Raw genomic sequence first — 20,000 nt, forward strand, 5'->3', positions numbered from 1 at the left:
ATTCTGTAATTAAGCTTATTACTGGGTTGCCGTATGGCAATCCCAGTCGGAAAATGGGTAGATTTCCGTTTTCTTTTTTTTAGTGTTTTTTTCCGTGTCGGTAAAAGTCTTGCCTGTCACTCCCCTGGTAAGTGGTGTCTTTGTGCATAGAGCCTTCTGAGCGTATTTTCTTAGGATCGAGAGGGTAGTGGAACTGTGTAGATTTCTCTGGTGGACACAGCAGAATCATTAACCTGTTGTAGCCTGCAATGGCGTTGAAATTCATGTAACGCAAATGGCGTTTTAGTGGATCCTTAAACAAAATATACCCTTATGGAGCTCAATAATGGAAAGTCAGTTGGATAAACTAGGCAGGCGGTGAAAACCAACCCCTGGAATCTCAAAAGCGACGAGTAATGGACTTTGACAACAATCTGTCGCCCGTCGAGCAGAAATCAAAGTGAGCTGCATTTCTAAAAATAATATTTACCAAGTGTGCTGTTATGTAGAACACTGAAACCAAATGGAAAATTTTCTGGTAACTTATGGGTTCAACAAAGACAGAGAACGAATCGAACACCTTAAGTGGATCTTTGATCAACTCTGCACAGTCTTCAGGTAAAAAAAAATTGGAAATGTGACAGCCAAGAACTATTTGAAAGAAAGCTTGTCGTCTATTTTGTGCTTCATTCTTCAAGGAAAAGGTTTTTCATGGAAACGGTTTGATCCTGAAATTTTAGTTTGTTGTAATATTGCGCAGATTTGACATGATTGAATTTTTTCTCTTCACGCACGTAATGAAATAGGAAGGGGTTTTTGCCTCTAATAGCAAATATGTTGTTTGTTTCAAAAAATTGTTCCCTGGAAAAGGTGACCTTTATGAATTCATCATGTTTTATGTGTGCTGGATAGTTTTTATGGCAATAGTAAAGCATGTTCTTGTTATTCAAGGAAAATGTTCTTCAGGAAAGGGTTTGAACCTGAAGTACGTGGTAATTTGACACGATTGAGTTACTTTTCTTCACGCACACAATGAAATAGGAAGAGGTTTTCGCTTCTAAGAGCAAATATGTTGTTTGTTTCAAAAAATTGTTCTCTGGAAAAGGTGGCCTTTATGAATTCATCATGTTTTATAATATGCGAGCTTAACTGGATAGTTTTTATGGCAATAGTAAAGCATTTTAGTGTCAAAATGAGGTTAGCGTTTTTCTGTTGTGCTAACTTAATTAAATATAAATTTACATTCTACCTCGTGAGTTTGTTATTCTCGTTAACCAGCAATGGAAAGTCATTTGCAACGTGTATGGCGTTTTAGTGCATCTTATGTTGTTTGTTTCAATAAAATGTTTCGCTGGAAAAGGATTCTGTGATATTTTCTGCCTTTGTGAATTATAATATCATGTTGTGTATTGAATTTTCGCGCTTAAGGTTGAAACGTGATACGGGAGGATATTTTTAGTATTTTTGTGTAAGCAGGAAAAGTTTCATGAAAATAAACAGGTCTGTTGGAAGCAAGCGTGAGTTTCAACAAAATGAGCCCCAAAATCAGCAAAAAATTGTGACGCCGGTGAATAATAAAGTCGCTGCTATTTCCAAAATGATGGAATTACCTGGTGATAAATAACCTCGTCTCAGAAACAATGGTGGGCGATTGTGATCTTTGTTTTGAATTCGCTCATTTATTGTCAAATTTTATAACACTTGACAGAAAAAGAAACTTACTAAAACCGGGTATCTTGCCATCACTTGACACAGATGCTTCACTGTTTGGCAAGTAAACATGCCGCGGTAACTTAAATCATGGCGCCCGCTGAATTCCGGCGATGTCACTTTCGATTTGCGATTTACTTGTGCAGCCAAAATGTACAATAACAAAATTGAACGTAGCAAAAATCTCCCAAAATGTTTGTCGCTGATCGGAACTGTTTATATTCTATATTCACGGTTCAAAATTGATGTTGTTTTCATGTTGTAAAATTAATATGTTATTCTCGAGCGACTGTCCTGGAAACTTCCTTCTGCTCTTTCTAAAAACTGTGTATCAATATTTATTTACTTTTGCATCAATATTTGTTTTTGCATAAAGCAAGCTAACAAAATCTGTACCTTGCTGAATTTGCATTTGTTAACGTTAATAGTATTTTCGGTCCAATGCTTTTGTTTTATGAAGGGGTATATGTCAGATGCTCAGAGGGCACGCGTAAACTTGTGGTGAAAAGAAGTTTATCAACATGTCAGCCCAGAAGCCAATGTTTCCTACTTCCCATTTATTTTCTTCAATCTTTCTGGGTTCAGTACTTTGCTAGTAACCACATGTCTTCTCAGGCTATTTACCCAAGGCTTCTGCCATGACACTTAACTATAATGATAGACAATACCAAAACAATATTGTGCACTGTTAGAGCTACATATTACGCAAGGACAGATCTGTTTCGTCGTACGAACGTGTGAGAACCTGTGAGCCAAAGGGCCTCTGCTGGTATGACTTCTGGGTGACCCCTTACATGGTTGTAATGACCTCCCAACTTGAAAAAATTGTCTGGAACGGTTCACGTACCACAGGCAACCCAGTGTACCCTCACGGAGGGTAGACCTAGTTTCCAAATAACTTGCCAAGCGCCGACAGAATTGAAGCTTTTTGAGACACTGAAGAAAAATTCCAAAGTTCGGTATATTCTTTGAATCTCCGCTCATGTTTCTACACTCTCTTTGTTTACACCACTTGATCTGGCTCTTCCACATTCCAGCATTCAAGTATCACTTTGGTCACGCTCGCATGGTAAAGCGTCGTGTTGGAAGAGAAAAATGGTTTTCCGAGGAGAAAGAGAAAGGCTGAGGCTTTCAAACGCAACAATTTTCAGGCTAAACAAGTGAAAAGTGATAAGCAATACAGGGCTCGACATTGCGACTCACTGGTCGCCAATGCGACCAAAAATCAAGCGTTGGCGACTAGATTTTTAGAGCTAGTTGCCAGTGGGCGACTAACCTTCACCTTTTTCCTTCATCCTTTTAACGTCAAAGGCAAATCAACCATAGTTTTGGATAAAATGCACGATTTATGCGCACAGAAATAACAAAACAAACCTACGACTCTTCTGGCTCTTCGATCTCCATCAGGGGCACCCAACGTCAATTTTCGGAAAATATCTGTTCGGAAGACGATTTGAGATCTAGAATTTTCGGAACATTTGTTCTAAAATTTCTGGCTTCCCTGCCTGTCCTAGGATTTTCGGGAGCCTTTTTTCTGGCTGAAATTTTGAAAAGGTAAGTTTTGATCCCTATATTTTTCGGATCACTACACTTTCAGCTAGGAAATCCGAACAGATGAAAAAATTTTAGGGGATAAAAATATGCCAATATCTACCGTTAAAATACCAAAATACGTTTAACAATGCTATGTTTAAGTGGTTTTGAACTATATTCTCGTTGGGTGCCCGTGATCTCCATGTTTCATAATCGAGTGCCATGTTTGATTCAGCAGCTGGTATTGCGGGCGCACTAAACAACACATGCAATCATTGAAGCGTGAAGTTCACAATGAAGCCTTGGCTTTTTAGCGCTGAAAATATGGAAAACTGGAGATTGTTTATGTTCAGGTTCGTCTATTTATGTAAGCTATAGACTCGATTTTACATGGAAACTTAACAAAAGCGGAGGAAGCACAGGAAACGTGACTAAAGCTGCTTTCACATTGATTATTTACCTCGTAATGCGTAATGATATGTTTTACGAGCCCTTGCTTCCTTTAAAGTTTTAGTATCTCAGTCTTAGAAGCTTACGTGTACCTAAACTTAGGACTATGAAGAAGATTGCATGTGTACATGATCATCAGAAAAATGAAGAAAAAAATATCAGTGAAAAAAATGGCGACTAAAAGTTAAGATCTGGCGACCAAAATTTTTGGATCAGTCGCCAATTGGTGCCTTACTAAAAATGTTAATTTCGAGCCCTGCAATAACTTTATTATAATTGACATACATGTAGGTCATTTGAAGAAGGAGTCCATAGGCCTTGTGAGGTTAAGGGAAAGCAAAGGGCTGTTGAACTATAGTAGTAAAGTAATGAAAAGACGTCATAGAACGCCAAAAAAAAAAAATAATTGCTTTAGCAGTCAAGTATTATCATAAACAAACATCGAAAATAAAAAAAAAAAAACAATTGTGCAATATCCTGAATAAATTCTCCATTTTAAATAACTTTTCTACTTACGCTCCATGATTTTTGCTCTGTTTGAGCCAAAACCAGAACCCTTCTTTCTCTGTTTTCCAACATGACGCGTTACCACGCGAGCGTGACCAAAGTGATACTTGGGACTCATTAGTGGAACCAATTTTGCATGCTGGAATGTGGAAGAGCCAGCTCGAGTGGTGTAAACAAAGAGAGTTTAGAAACGTGAGCGGAGATTCAAAGAATATACCAAACTTTGGATTTTTTTTTCAGTGTCTTAAAAAGCTTCAATTCTGTCGGCGCTTGGCAAGTTATTTGGAAATATGCTTAATTACAGAATACGGGATTTTAAAAAAAAATAATTGACCAGTTTTTCAGCTAGACCGCCAGACGTTCTGGGAACGAAGTTTGATGAAATTCCGCAAAATATAATGCTTTCTGTTGAAGTTTGTCAACGGACATCAAAAGCAGTTTATATCATGAAATTTCAAGGAGAGCTAGCTTGATACCTCTAAAAGACTCTTCTATAAGATTCTAAAAGATTCTTCTATATATTAAAAACAGCGCTTCTTTTGAAAGTTATTGTAAGAGTAATGGCAAATTGAGTATTTTAGGCATAAAAACTTCTCTCTCGAATAACTTAAAATTGGCTTTTAAGATTTTCTTCAAACTTCGTCAAACGTTAGACAAACACCTCAGGATTAGTACCGTGCGTGTCATTTCAAAAGTTTAGATCGAATAAAGCATAAAATTGCTGCTAATAAAAAACCATGACGTCACTGTTTCATTGCCATGGTAACCTAGAATGCCATATCAAGTACATTTTTACAAACTTTAAACTTCCTCTAGTACGTGGTTAAAGTTTCAAAGCTGTAGGTGCTTGCATATAAGAACTGTGGCTGTCTAAAGTCTAATGGTATAGGCTAAATTTATTGTAGGAAGCCTCCCTTAGTCAACTAATTGAGATATTGTAGGCAGGTAATAAAATAACGAGCATGTCAAAGTTTTTAGCCACGGCCACACCACCCTTGAACTGGCGACGCAACAGCTGAAAAAATTGCAGAAAAAAAGTCACGAGAAATTGAATATTAACGATGAAATGATATATATATATGAAATGGATCATATATGAACTGCGGATATGAAATCAAGTAAAGCTACACGCAACTACGTTCACAACTGGGGGATCATAGCTTTAGTTGATTAAACTGAATATTGGTGAACGTAATAACCATGACTAAAAATTATTCAACAACTACAGTTGAAGCTCTCAGTAAGCGACCAGGTCAAGTTATAACTACCAAAGTAAAACCCCGTTAAAAATGTCACTTCAACTCTTTGAAAGCTCTCATAAGCGACCAATCCTGTAAATAAAGAAAAAAGTTTGCAGTTTTTAATAGGTGCATTCCCGAACGTTATCTTTTCTACCATCAATAATAATTTTCAAATCCCAGAGACTTTCACCGAAAGCTCTCATAAGCGACCACCCTCTATTGTTTATAATTTTGGTTGCTTATGAGAATCGGCGCTTGCAAATTCCCGGGGTGATCACTTATGAAAGCTTCGACGGGCCTTTTTCAAACGTTAACTTAAATGTAAAAGGCAAATGCTCTTGCGAATTTTCAATAAACACTCAAAATTTCGCTTGAAAATTCGCGTGGCCGTTGCAAAAGTTACATGAATTTTTGCTTTTACTGAAACATCGGGCATCTCAAAACTTCAATGAAGTTCGCACAAAAATTCCTTTCGCCCGAAATTTCGTTATACATGTGAATTTTGCCGAAAAGTAGTAAAGTGGTGAAATAGTAGACAGTACTGTATACTGTAAGTTTGGCGTCGTTACAGTCGATACTCCCCAAGTCCATATGCCATCTGAATAAGCAGTAGTGATTCGAGGCTGGTGGGTTCATATCACTGATACTCTTAATTACATTGCAACTGCTAACAAAATTGTTAGACGGCAACCTGCAGTAATGTTCAGTGAAGCCTCTTTATATATTGCAGTGACTGAGGCACTTAACAAACACAAACAAAGTTTTTAATTCCATGAAGAAACAAACATTAAGAAATCAGTCGCTGGGTGTTAAATATTCAAGGAAACAATTATTTCAAAATTTGACATTTATTAGAGGTGCTTTTTCTGTTGAATGATTAAAACAAAGCTTATAGACCTTATTCCAAAATGACCGTCATTTAAATATTCTTTTGTTTTTATTCAAATTAGCCCGTGATGCCTTGTTCTTGAGCTGAAAATTGAAAAGAATATTTTGCCTTGAACGAGGCATCAAGGTCTAATTTGAATAAAAACAAAAGAATATCTAAATGGCGGCCATTTTGGAATAAGGTGTATTTCAATAAGGTAAAGTTGAGACTATAAAAGATTCTTTTTACTGCTGTTGTGACTGTCCTTTGCAGCTCTTATTTGCATATACTTTCTGCAAGAAATACCCACCAGTGGCTATAACACATAGTTTCCATTGCACCTCACTATATGGTAGAAAAATTTAAAAAAAATGTAATTTTTCACCCTAACAACAACTTTATTACACTTTTCCTAACAAAACAGGCCATCTCTCTAATTTTACTGTCTCTGAAGCCTCTTTACCTTTTTGCTGCAAACAGGTCCTTAAATCTATCAATTCGTCTGTTGAAAAGATGGCCTGAACTTATTTCAAAGCACATCCCCCGCGGAGCAAATGGAAATGTCAATTCCAATTTCAATTTCACATGTTTTACCCAAAAAAAGTTACGTAGTGTTTTTCAAACTGCTGACATTTTTGCATATCCAGCTCCTTCCTGGAAAAGTTGTAACCAAAGCACTTGCCAGGAAAAGCATTGACTCCTCAGGTGCCCTAGGATGCCTGGAGGGTTGACAGATAAAATTCTGGTGTTAGCCAGTAAAACTTGTTACAAGTAATTCTCATTCCCAGGAGTCAATGGGTAAACAAACATCAAGGGCTGTTCTATAGGAAGTAGTTAAGAGAATTCTTGTGTTTACAGATGATTTATTTATGTTTTCTAATGGAGAGTGATGTTATCCTCAAATCTACATGACCGAGTCTCAAGCCTCAAAACTTGCAGGCATCAAGTGTTGTGAATCAATTTGACACTCAAGACTTAAGAGAGGGGGTCAAGACTTTTGAGTGGTACTGTGTTAGCAGCTACTGTACTTGTACACTGACAATTGGACCAAATATAATGCAAGACCGTTCCAAAATTTCCCTTCTTGTTTAGTGAGTTTATTTGCATTAAGATCAACTCTGTATTGTTCTGGTACATTATGAAATCTGATAAAGTATTTCTAAGTTTTTTAGGACAGCCTTGACGTCTTACTTATTTTATAATTTTGTAGTGTGCGATCATGTGGAATGTGGTGATAACGGTTGTTTGAGAGGGTCTCCACATCAATGCTGTCACAAGGAATGTCTTGGAGGTTGTTCTATTGAAAACTCTCCCCATCACTGCTATGCTTGCCGTAATTTTCGTCAAACTTCAGATGGTGAATGTGTTCTAAACTGCCCATCCCACATGTTTGAGGTACTTTTAGTATAAAGATTTCATTCCAGATGTTAATTTTTTCTTGATATTGTATTTGATATTTAGTGGGTATTACTGTTTACTAGGTGACTTACAACCGTTTTATGTTCAGTGCTGTAAACTGTTTCTCGAATGGTGATTCTCTAAAGGTTGTATCTATATCTTCTCGGAACTGGATCCATTCACTTGAAATCCTGATCTGATCAATTTCAAAATGTGTTGCAAGAGCTTCAGTTTCCTTCTCGCCATGACAGACGGAATGCTGCCTCAAATAATAATTATTATTGTTCACAGGGTCAAATACTGCAATTGCTGTAAGAACTTGACTCTCAGGTTATAGGTTCTCTAACTGGGAGACCAGGGCACGGATAAATTTTACTTTTATATCTTGCTTGAATAATGATACAGTTTTATTACTGCAGTTCATCCTGTGAGGCAGTAAATGTGTAAGGACTTAACCTTGTGCAAAGTAATTCATCCAAGTGTTGAAGATGCAGACCATCTAGTGTTTCGGAAAGAAGCTCTGGCTACTTTCGATAGACATGCAACATTGTCAATGAGTTCGCTATCATCTCTCAGACAATGAACAGTCAATTTGTATTGGCATGCACGGTGTGCGAACAAGAAAATCAAGATGGCTGACCGAAGCAATTAATACCCAGACCCCTAGGTTCTCTTGCCCCACCAGAAGAAAATATGATTCTGCAATGTAAGTTCATTCATTGTTTATTTCCCATAAAGTTGATCTATAAAGTAGAACTTTAAATGCACAAAATTATAGAGAAAGCAAGGACTTTTATCAGCGATCTTATGATTAAGTTTAACAACCATAATCGTGCAATGACAAGGATAGAAAACTGGCAAAAAGTGTGCTGCACAATGAGAGTTTATGTTTTGTTTCTTGAACCCATTGCCTTTATTTTATTGTTCCCATCGTGGCGTTTCTTTTACGTCATGATTGCTTGAACTCGCTAGTAGCGTTACCACAAAACAATTCGTCTTACGCGAAAAACCTACCGGTACTATGTTAGGGAAAACGCCCAATGAAAATGCCATTCGCAAACATTCGCAGGTAACCATAGAGAGGCTTAGTCAGTCTGAAATTCCATGTCGTTTAAAAGTCTTTCACAATCCTTACATCTTATACGTTACTTTTATGACTTGAGATTGTGTTGAAAGTCATCACTGGAGGCAGATTTCCAGCACAAGGTTCCATTTTTGCAAGTGTCTGGATAGTTGACAGTAGAGATTTGATCTGTGCAAGATTGATATCGCGTCTCTGCAACAGCTTTGAGACAAAATGTAGTGACAAATTTGTCGGTTTGCATCACTTAAGACAAGCCGAGGGTGGTCAACCTTGTCGCTTCTTTCTTGAGCTTCTCTCTCTTAACTTGCCATTGGTGAAGGAAGTGAGCATCTTGATGCTTCAACGGTGGCTTAAGTTATGTTCTGTCCTCGAATTGATGGTAGCCTAGCATGTGACCATTAGTTTTGTTGAATTTTGTGCCAATTTCTCTTGGATTTCATTGTTTTGGAGTCAAATGAAGTGTTTTTGGGAGGATGTTTGTTTTGTAGTTTGAGTTGGGCATATACAAAATTGTACATATAGTAAGCATGTCTAGCAAACTTTCCAGGTGCACTCCATGTATATTTTTTTAAAAGCAAACACAATACATGATTAAACAGTAATCTGATGCTTGCACTACTGGATAGGACTGTACAATAACAAGTAATTGCACTCGACGAAGGAGAATGCAAGCCTAATCGTTTGGTTGTTCAGTGGTAGTATTGGTATACCTGTGTGCTTCTAAGCCAGAAAAAGTCGAACAATGTTTCTGTGTAATGAATGGGCACAAATTGTGGACTTTAAATGTGGCTCTTCTCAGAGCATTTTGGCACCATTGTATTCCTTTTATAAACCGTCATTAATCTTCTTAAAGATTTGGCTGAGAGAAGAACTGGAAGTTGGAGGCTAGTTGGTCAGTCAAAACCCAGTCATTGCCGTATTGGCTACCGCCAGGTGAAAATATGATTTAAAAGGATGGATTCGGGCCCTTAGAAAGAAAAGATTTGCATTCTTTCACTTTCTCTCAAACTGTCTGCTAAAAAACACTTACAGTTTTGTCTGAAGTTTGCATTAGAAAAAAGCAACAGACAATTCAATATTGATGCTTGCCTGTTGGGCAACCCACAATAAGAAAGTGCCAGCCTGAAACATTGTTCCACTAGCCCTTGGTTTTTGTTGCATCCTGCATAAGCCAAACAGGGAAGACCACAACACCATGATGGTGTCTGTTGCTCAGAATGTTAGGAACAAGGATTTTGAGGTTAGCCTACAACCTTTTCTGGCAGCACTTTTTCCTCTACGCCAATAAAAGTTAAACACTGCGTTTACTCAAAGATTTAATAATACACCAACTGTAATCAAAGGCAAGCACGTGGAAACAGACACGAAGCGCAAGCGCATGCACAGCATTAACAACTGCTGGGTACAATGTAAATAACTTAGTGGCGTGGTTGCCTCCTAGCTCTCTCTCTATGGCCTAGCATCCAAGCACATATCTAAGCTGAATGTGCATGCAAAAATAAATGACTAAATATAGAAACATACAGTGCCTGAACTAGAACAACAAAAGTGAAAAGCAAACGTCATATGCACAACGGGTGCAGTCTCTGGTCCCTTAGGTTGGTCCTTCGAAATGTTACGAGTAAAATAGAAGTACAACCGTAAAGTGGTGGCATACAGAGCAGTGCTAACAGGAAACCACTAAGGTGTGGTCCCAGTCCTGATTGTGCCAAAATGGGGCATATTGTTGGTGGTCAGACCTCCTGGGAGGAAGGACAGCAGCAGATAGATTCAGGTGGTGCACCAGAAAGAACCAAGCAGTCTGGAGAAGAGGCTGGAGTGCAGGGCGGTGGGACAATGGCTGCAGGTACAGGTGGAAGTTCTGAGACAGGCATAACGTCATGCACAGGTGGTGAAACCTTGGTTTCTTCATAGGCTGGGGGCCAAGTAACCACTTGAGAAGGCTCAGGGACACTGGAGTGTCTTGGTGGTAGAATAACAGGGTCTGCGTCATCATCGGAGTCTAATGGAGAGGGCTTGTCAAGGCAACGGGCTCACTGTACTGGGCAACTTCTCCCTAAGGATGTTACAAGCCTGCTTCCACTGTTCGGCTTCTTAGATACTCTACATAGACATTTAGGTTTTGCAAAGACACCGGCAGCTTCAAGCTCGTCAAACTTGTCTTGTAATTCCTCAAGGGTGTTCCTGTTGTACTGTGGGATCCTGCCTTTGCACTGAGGAGGAAGAGTAGGGCCAATGTTGACAACAGCATCGATTTTGCAGCTTGCACCATTGTATTTGGAGATGGAGGGGTTGAAGACATCATCGAACTCCAGGTTGACAGCTATGAATTTGTCACAGGTGTCCTGATCTAGGCACCCATCATGGTCAAGGATCACACAGGGTGAACAGGGCTTGCAGGTTGCTGGAGAAGGAGAGGCAGTACAACATGTGGTGGTAGGTGCAGGGGAGGTGGAGGCTTCACCAGGTATAATGTGTCGAACCTGCCAGAGCTGCTCACCACTCTTCAGAAGGATGGGCGAGTTGGGCGTGTTGGAGACGCGAACGGTGTGATCAACGGAGAGAATTTACTGTGGTGGAGGCCATGCATCTTCTGGTTTATGTGGCGTGTTAGAAGGGCCGTCTAGCAGGGGCTCAAGGGCCCACAAGGTGTCGGAGTCAGAGTCAGAAGGGGTACTGAACTGAACATACTCCCCTGGTAGAACAATGGTGCGGTTGGGATTGCACAGGCTGTACATTAGGTTGACATGTGTGTCTGGAGGGTGAGCTGTATTTGAGAATCTCAGTGTCACATACATGTATTGCAATCTGACGTTTGGCAGGTTGCGGACCATGAAGGGGTTACCAGCTAGGATATCAGTGTCTAGCTTACGAACGACAAGGGCATGTAATTCAAAGTTCCACTGTCCGTGGGTTAGGGAGCAGTGGACTTTGCCAATGACATCCATTGGGGGAACTGCATCAGCCTGACGAGCCATTTGGGAGGCGGGGGGTGATAAGGAAATCATACAACTTGGCAGAGGAGACGTGAACCATGTTGGACGTTGCACCAGTGTCCAGGGTCAGCTACACAGGGTGTTCATGATAGAAGGTGTGAAGAACAGGTGATTGGACTATAATGACGTGAAGGGCTGCCGGCTCTTCAACCTGGGCTGGTGGGACTACAAAGTCACTGGCACTCATCAACACTGCGGTCTTCAGGGTCATTCATCACCATGTGTGACTGAGCCCACAGTCGACGGTCATGGTCAGGTAATTACAATCCATCAGTTTATGAGAGGTATGTGGGTATCCGGCAGTTTTGCAGAGGATGCAGGACAAGAAGGGGCGCCGAGGTGGAAATCTTAGTAAGATTCTTGTCAAGTTCTTATTAAAATCTTATCTTACCTCTTAAGTAAGATTCTTACAAGAACCTTACAAGATCTTGTAAGAAGCTTGTACCAAGGATCTTACAAGATTCTTGTAAGGTTCTTGTAAGAATCTTCCTAAAGATCATACAATTTATGGGCATTATCTTACAAGATTCTTGTAAGAATCTTGCAAGATCTTGTCAGCTCACACGATTTTATACAAATCTTACAAGATTCTTACAATATCTTTTAAGGTTCTTTCTGAGATCTTGAAAGGTTCTTATTAAGATCTTTGAAGATTCTTACAAGATTCTTGCAAGGTTCTTGCATAGACCTTATTAGATTCTTGTCTAAACCTTGGGAGATATTCGTACTAAAATCTTAAAAGATCTTGTAAGATTCGTACATGTACCTCACTCAAACAAGATCTTAGTCAAAATTCTTGGTAATCTTCTACACTTAAATTTTAATTCTCCTTTTATTTGCAGGAGTTTGATTTCAGTCTGATTTGGAAAGATAATGTACCTAAAACCTGTCTTTACAAGCTTGTTGACACTTAGTCTCTTAAGTGAAGATTGGGGCTTTGTTAAACCAACATAATCAAAATTGAAAAATTCTCTTTGTGACCACTTTATTATCATGTCTTATTATCATTTATGCTATACAAGTGTTAATCATCTTTGATGATGTCAACAGAAAATACTTATCCACTTTTTAAAGTTTGAAACAAGACTTTCAAGAAGATGTTCAAGAGAGTGGGATGAAACTTGTCTCCTATTTGCATCATTAATTGTTACAGCAAAATTCGAAGTATCATCTTCCAGATGTTGAAAACTTAAAGAGGTGTTTTTTTGGATTCTCTCTTCCATCATTTATCACAGAATGGGGCAGGATTATTCAAATTACAACTTACATGTACTCTGAAGTTAGGTTATCCTGCCCAATTTATCAATGTGTGCGGTAAGAGACAATGAATTTGGCTTTAATGAGTCCTATGATACATGTAACACATGTGGTCTTAATAAAGCTAGTAGAAACAACCTTGAGACATATTTGCCAGTATTTCTCTGAGACAAAAGTACCTACATTGTACAAATCAAAATGTCAGTTGGATATAATAAAAATTATCTGTTGCTTGTAAACCAAAAAGTACTGAAAATATCAGAAATTCAATATTTATTTCATAGTGGTACTCCCCCAAAGATCATGCTTTAAACACTAATAACAAATCAGTATGCCTTTAAGTAATCACTTCTACTTTTTGCTACTTTTCGTTTGGAATCTAGGCACTTGATTCAATGACTGACAGATCATCACCATTTCTTCATAAAGTAATCTTTGCCAAATTTTTCTTTAACTCCTGCCAAAAGAAGAAAAGAAAAATAAAGCAAAATAAAACTTTTAGATATATGTAGTCAACTGAACTAACACTGTGACTTACTTTTGTTCTTCTTTTTTATTATAATATATTCTTACCACACAGAACACAGACATGAAAGCAATGATTTATTTTATTATCTATTATCTAATAAAATTATTAGATGTTTGGATTGTATTTTCTGCCAGTCTCACTGTCTCACTCTCTACAGAAAGAAAATCAAATCCTATACATTAATATCAATTATTAAAATTAAACTGATTAAGAGGAATCTGACTGCTACTAAGTATTGTTCTTTGATACTTAAAAAGTTTTTATAAATTTATACACAAGTGGGGTGAGATGTTTGTATAAACAGTGAAAGGTCAACTCTTTCATAATGGTACGTACATGTAAGAATACTTAATGGTTGCATGCAAAATTTAGTTGAATTCAGAAAGATAAAGGACAAATAATAAAAGCATGATCGGGATTTATATCATGCCACAGAGTTAATCCAGTAAGTTGATCAATGTGTGTGTGAAAAGCAGACTTTTTTACAGCAACCGGTATATGGCAACCTTTACCCAATACATTTAGATCAATAAATTATCTCATTCATAACATAGTATAGAGCGATTTTCAATTGAGTGTCGTAAAACCAAAACCAAAGTAATTACTTTGGCCAATCAAAAAGGACGGAGACAATCCAGCAAACCAATCAAAACTCGAAGTAATTACACGTAGCCGACACAAAGCGCGGGAAAATGTGCACGCGCGAGCCACGATTGGTTTTGGTTTCATTTCTGATTGGTTGAAAAAATGACGCGAGAACTTTGAACCAATCACTGAGTGAAGTAATTATAAACCAAAGTAATTATCTAATTACTTTCGACACTCAATTGAAAACCGCTCTATGCATTAAGCCGTAGTCTAATAGGTAGCAATAACCAAAAAGGACATTTTGAGAGAGCCATTTGTTTAACCTTTTGTATTATCATGCTGCGGAAATTCTTGTCAAGTGTATTTACAGGATGATTACTACACGCGAGACAAAAATATCTTTACCTTAAACCAAGACTAAAAGCTGTGGACATATTTTAATGTATACCAGTATACCCGGCATCTTATTTGCTGTTATATTTTGTCATAGACGGCATCCCACAAACAATGGAGTCTCATGTTGCGCGTGCACCTCCTCACCCCGAAGATCCCTTGAAATTCTGTGGCATCGTCAATATTCATCGCCGGTTTGCAAAAGAACGACACACAATGAATGTAAAGATGATGAATCATTTGAAAGACTTGCACATTACCTTATCTTTATGACCGATACTGGTTCAATACAAAGGATCACAAATGAAGTGTAGATGGCCAGTCAAAAGTGTGGTGATGAACTACAGAACTTGCAAGGAGCATAGGATAGTTTTGCGTTCCAGACGTTGTTTTTCCTTATTTAAGAGACTTCAACTGAGAATGGAGTGCTGTTTAATAATAAAGTTAAGTCGGATTTAAATTGAAATGTGAGTTTACGTTAAAAAATATGTGTAAACTGGCGTTTGAAGCGAGGACAACACAAAATTATGTGAGATGTTTGCTAGATCTTTTTGTGTCGTTCGAGTAAAGCTTATCCTGCTAAAGTTTATTGTAAATAGTTTTACAAGTAATTCAGTCTTTCAATTGCGATTTGTATTTTAATAAATGCTTCATCTTTCGAGACCAACGCTAATGATTTAATCACTGTAATATGAAGATTCAAAACTTATAATGGTTTGTCACAGTAGCTCGTTAGATTGTGAACATTTTCGTTGTAAGTGGAAGCAGATCGAGAAGCCACCGGGTAGCTATGCATTTGATATTTAAGACCTTGTTTCTGCTTTGTAATTATTACGTATGATGACATCCACATTTCTCAGATTTCTAACGTATTCCTCCTCACGTACGCTACTGAATAAAATGGAACTGTGATAAGCCTGTGTTTGAAACCGATGGTTTTAAAGGACCGTAAACAACGAAGCATTCTAAATGTTTAGCAAATAGCAAAACCTCTGTGGACAAAAGATGTTGGCCGCAGAAGAAGCAAAACTCATCGGAAGATCTGCTAAAGGGAGATTCACAAGAAAAAGGAATAAGCTTCTCAAATCTATCGCTGACAAGAGAAACAGAGAGATTATCGAAATTATTCTCAGCTGGTAGAAGCATGGGGACTCTTAGAAAGCAAACACAATTTATATTATCGAAACAAGGCCAATTACATTGATAAACAAGGCCAAATTGTCGAGTTTGATATTTATGGTATCGACAAGATCACTTCAGACATTCGAAGCATAATTATTGATGGCATAGTTCAATTGTTCAAAAACGTTTCAAAGGAAGAAATTGTGCGCCCTACTGGAGCAATCAATGTCCTCATAGGCTATATGAATACGCTCGATTTCACCATCAGAGATAGAAAACTCAGAACATTTGTTGCTTCTGAAGAATCGCTTTGACCGATGCATACATGTAGGAGGAACACACCCATTAATCAAGGAAACCAGTGTGAAACCTAATCTCAGTGATGTAAAAGTCCTTCATGTTATGAAAGCAAACATGCAGGATTTCTACAACATCCAAAATCTTGGAAGCAACTGTATTCCCCGCTGTGGAGGATGTAAATGTGGGAAATGTCCCATTGGGATTAAACAGTACAGCATTAAAGAAGAAAGAGAACTTGAGCTGATCGACAAAAAATCTTGAATATGATTGTCAGGATGGTCGATGGATGGCAGAATATCCTTGGATTAAAAATCCTTCTACCCTCCCAGATAGAGATGCATGAAGCCATGTGATACAGTCAGAGATCCAATAGTGATTATCTTTAGCGATGGATCCAGCCAAGCCTTTGGTGCATGTGCTTACGCAAGATGGGAACTCAAAAAGTGGCCTGTTTAAAAGTAGCCTGATTCTGTCCAAGAAAATTTAGAAAGACACTGTTCCTATAGATTGGTACTGGGTCGAGAGTGAGTATAACATTGCCGATTGGTTAACGAGAGGCAAGAAGCCGAGAGAGCTTGGTTTTGGTAGTAGTTGGAAGGATGGACCCACATTCCTTAAACAACCCGAGAGTGAATGGTTATTAAGTCATAATCACACTGAACAACAATTACCGGACATGATGAAAACCGTAAGAATTGCGGCTGCAGTTATGAAGGACTATATAGTAACTAGAATTAACATAAACAATTACTCCAACAGTAAGAGATTGCTACGAGTGACAGCGCGAGTTTTATCGATGTATCACACAGATCCGAAACCTACATTATTTAATGTGACAAGGGAACCCACTGCAGAGGATCTCATCAAGGCTGAAGAGCTGTGGATCAAAGAAGCTCAGAGGAACATGGATGAAGAATTCAAGACACGAAAATACAAACATCTTTGTCCTCGCCTACGTGAAGATGGAATATATGTCGTTGAAGGTTGTGCCACCAGGTGGATGGAAATAAGCTCCAACAAAAGCGAAGTTATATTATAACCTTACAAGCATTGCTTCTCCTGTCTCTACGCAGCATACAGTGTATGTCCATAACAGGGGACATTACGGAGTATCAACAACTGCCAGTAAAATTCGCTCCAAATTCTGGATTACAAAGTTACTTAAGATGATGAAATCGATCAAACACAACTGTATAATATACAGAAAGCTTGATAAAAAACTAAGTGAGCAAGTAATGGGTGAACTTCCAGAGGAGAGACTCAAGCCTTCTCCAGCCTGACATTGCACAGCTGTTGACTTGTCTGGTCCCTTCAAGATTCGTTTTTTGTAAGAATATCAAATTTATGGAATGCCTTACCTTCTGATCTAAAATCTGTATCTAATGTTAATGTTTTTAAGAATAAGTTGAAAACATTCTACTTCACTAGATAACGTGTTGTATTTGGTGCTGATGATGCGCATACTTTCAAACTTGTCTGCTGTAAATGTCGTAGGATTAATAATTTAGTTAGATGTTCTTGTTGAATTTTATTTAATTAATTTATTTTTTTACAATGTATTATTATTATTTTTAGAAATTACCAGCGGGGAGGGATTGGTGTAGTTAGTTTTTATGTACATTGTGTGGGTTGGGTTGGGTTGGGTTGGGTGGGTGATACATCTTGTAGGGGACTTAATGTTCTATTGTGTTGTCACCTGCCTTTGTTGACAAATTGATTAAATAAAAATAAGGAAAATAATAAAGATGAAGTAAAGAAACGAACAACAGGAAAAGCGTACGGAGTTATCTTCAACTGCTTAGGAACACAAGCCATGTATCTAGATTTGGCAGTGGATTACAGCACTGGAAAGTTTTTAATGGTGTTGAGAAGAATCGTTTCCTTAAGAGGTTATCCATTCAAACTTTACTCCGATAACGGACCTCAGCTAGTTGCAGCTAATGAAAAACTGAAAAGTGTTACCAAAGGATGAGACTGGGAAGAATTAAAAGCATTGGGAACCATAGAAGGTTTCCAGTGGGAATTCACAACAGCTGATGCTCCCTGGCAAAATGGAGTTATGGAGGCTCTTGTAAAAACAGTTATAAGAGCTATTACCGCAGCCATTCATGAAAGCATTCTGACCTTTTCAGAGCTACAGACAGTTTTATTTAAGATCGCATATTTGATTGTTAGAGATGTCGTGAAACCATATCAGGGGACAGTGGAAACTTGGTAAAGTGTCAAAAATTTACCCACGGAAAGACTGAAAAGTTGGTAAGGTAGAAGTTCAGTACAAGAATCCCAAGGCAGGTGAACCTGTGACTAAATACGATGAGAGAGGTTATGTCACTGTTGAACGAGCTGTCCACCGACTTGTAGTATTACTACCAGAAGAGGACAGTAGAGACAAATCAAACTGATGGATTGTTGACTCTGATCATTAACTCAACATTTTCTTAACATCTTTTAAGATCTTACAAGGTCGAAAATATCAACAAACATAATTTTTTCTATCAAAATGTGTTAAGAAAATGTATTAAGATCTTAAACAAGATCTTAGTAAGAATTTCATCTTAAACCCTATCTTACAAGATTCTTACAAGATCTTAATGAGATTTCCACGTGGGCATTGTCAAGGTTGGCCCTGATCACTACTGGAGTTTCGCCTGGGTGTGGTACTGCCAATGCACATGGCCTTGGTATCTTCAATGCCACGTAACTCATCTAGGAGAGATCCAAGAGCTTGAGAGATCTCTGGTTTTAGTGAAGCCAGGGTCTTATTGCATACTTGAGAACCATACTTTCGTTTCACTAAAAGGGGTAAGTCATGGTGTATCAACTGGAACCAAAGAAAAACTGCTGTGTTCTCTAGGGTAGGAGAGAGGTCTTGAGGTTATCCTCAAAGCCAAAAGACGGTGTAACAAGTCTTCGGGTCTCTCATCTGGTTGTTGGCTGATGCTAGTCAAGTCAAGAAAGTGACCACCTTTAGACTGGAAACCATGATTCTGGCGGATTTTCTGCCGTATGTCGTTGAGGGAGGTTGAGTGTTTAACAAATTCCTTTAGATTACAGGACAGAAGTTGGCTATCTGGCCAATTAGTAAGTCTAGGTAAGCATTCTTTTGGGTGGCAGTGAGTCGCTGGGCTTTGGGAACAGCAGTGCTGTCATAGGTAAGGCCCCTAGGTGGATTGGCGGCTGTTTGTTTCTGCCAAGTTGTTTCAAGGAAGGGAACAAAGTTCTTGTGGAGTGAGAGGACATAGATCAAGTTCTGCCGCCAACTTTCGTACGAAGTAATGGTCTCGATCTTTGTTAATTGCCACTGTTTGGCTGCTCGAGGCAAGGCGGCCATGTTGGAAAGTTCACAATTCGATCATCTCAAATTATGGCTTCGTCACCTTGTTATGGAGAAGATGTCTTAGGAACCACACTTGTTTTAGGGAATTCGAAGCGTGAGTTAACCGCTACCAAAGGTTCAATAATACACCAACTGTAATCAAAGGCGAGCTGGTGGAAACAGACACGATGCGCAAGCGCATGCGCAGCATTAACAGCTGCTAGGTACAATGTAAATAACGTAGTGGCGCTATGATTTTTAGAGTCTGATTGTTGGTCAGGCTCGATTTAAAGATTCTATTGTTGTTTATCTCATCCTGCACTTCTTGCCAAGAAAAATAGTGGTTATTTGGTAAAGCACCAGGAAAGGAAAAAAAAGGGCTCAAGCTGCAGCTTTTTTTCTGCTTGACCACAAAGATTTTTTTCCAATATAATCATTCACATAAAAGCCTCCCCACTCCCCCAAACAATGTTGAGAGTCACTGAACTCCAAACTGTAAAAAGCAGTGGGGTATCAATATTGCATGGGAGAGGGAAAAAAATTAAATGATAACTAAGTGAAAACTAAAATTTAAAATATTAAAAAAAATTAATAGATTATAATGATTAATGAAATAACTTTACAATGTACTCTACTATGGGAAATGAAATTTTCCATTGTGCAGGAAATCTTTTCTTTATAATATAGTTGGTTTTGCTTCCCAGTTGTTTTTGTTTTAATTTCAGATTG

General features: G+C 38.3%; 1 protein-coding gene across 1 annotated transcript in view; it reads left to right on the forward strand.

Annotated features, from left to right (window-relative positions):
- Nucleotides 1-20,000, forward strand: part of LOC137992660 (putative insulin-like peptide receptor) — an 85,406-nt gene that overhangs the window by 16,604 nt on the left and 48,802 nt on the right. The window contains exons 3-4 of the mRNA XM_068838136.1: nt 7,499-7,683; nt 19,997-20,000. The exon at nt 19,997-20,000 is cut by the window's right edge and continues 165 nt beyond it. Coding sequence (XP_068694237.1) covers nt 7,499-7,683; nt 19,997-20,000 — 189 coding nt within the window. The remainder of the gene's footprint in view (nt 1-7,498; nt 7,684-19,996) is intronic.

Source organism: Montipora foliosa, chromosome 2 (assembly GCF_036669935.1).
Source record: "Montipora foliosa isolate CH-2021 chromosome 2, ASM3666993v2, whole genome shotgun sequence".
Taxonomy (NCBI): domain Eukaryota; kingdom Metazoa; phylum Cnidaria; class Anthozoa; order Scleractinia; family Acroporidae; genus Montipora; species Montipora foliosa.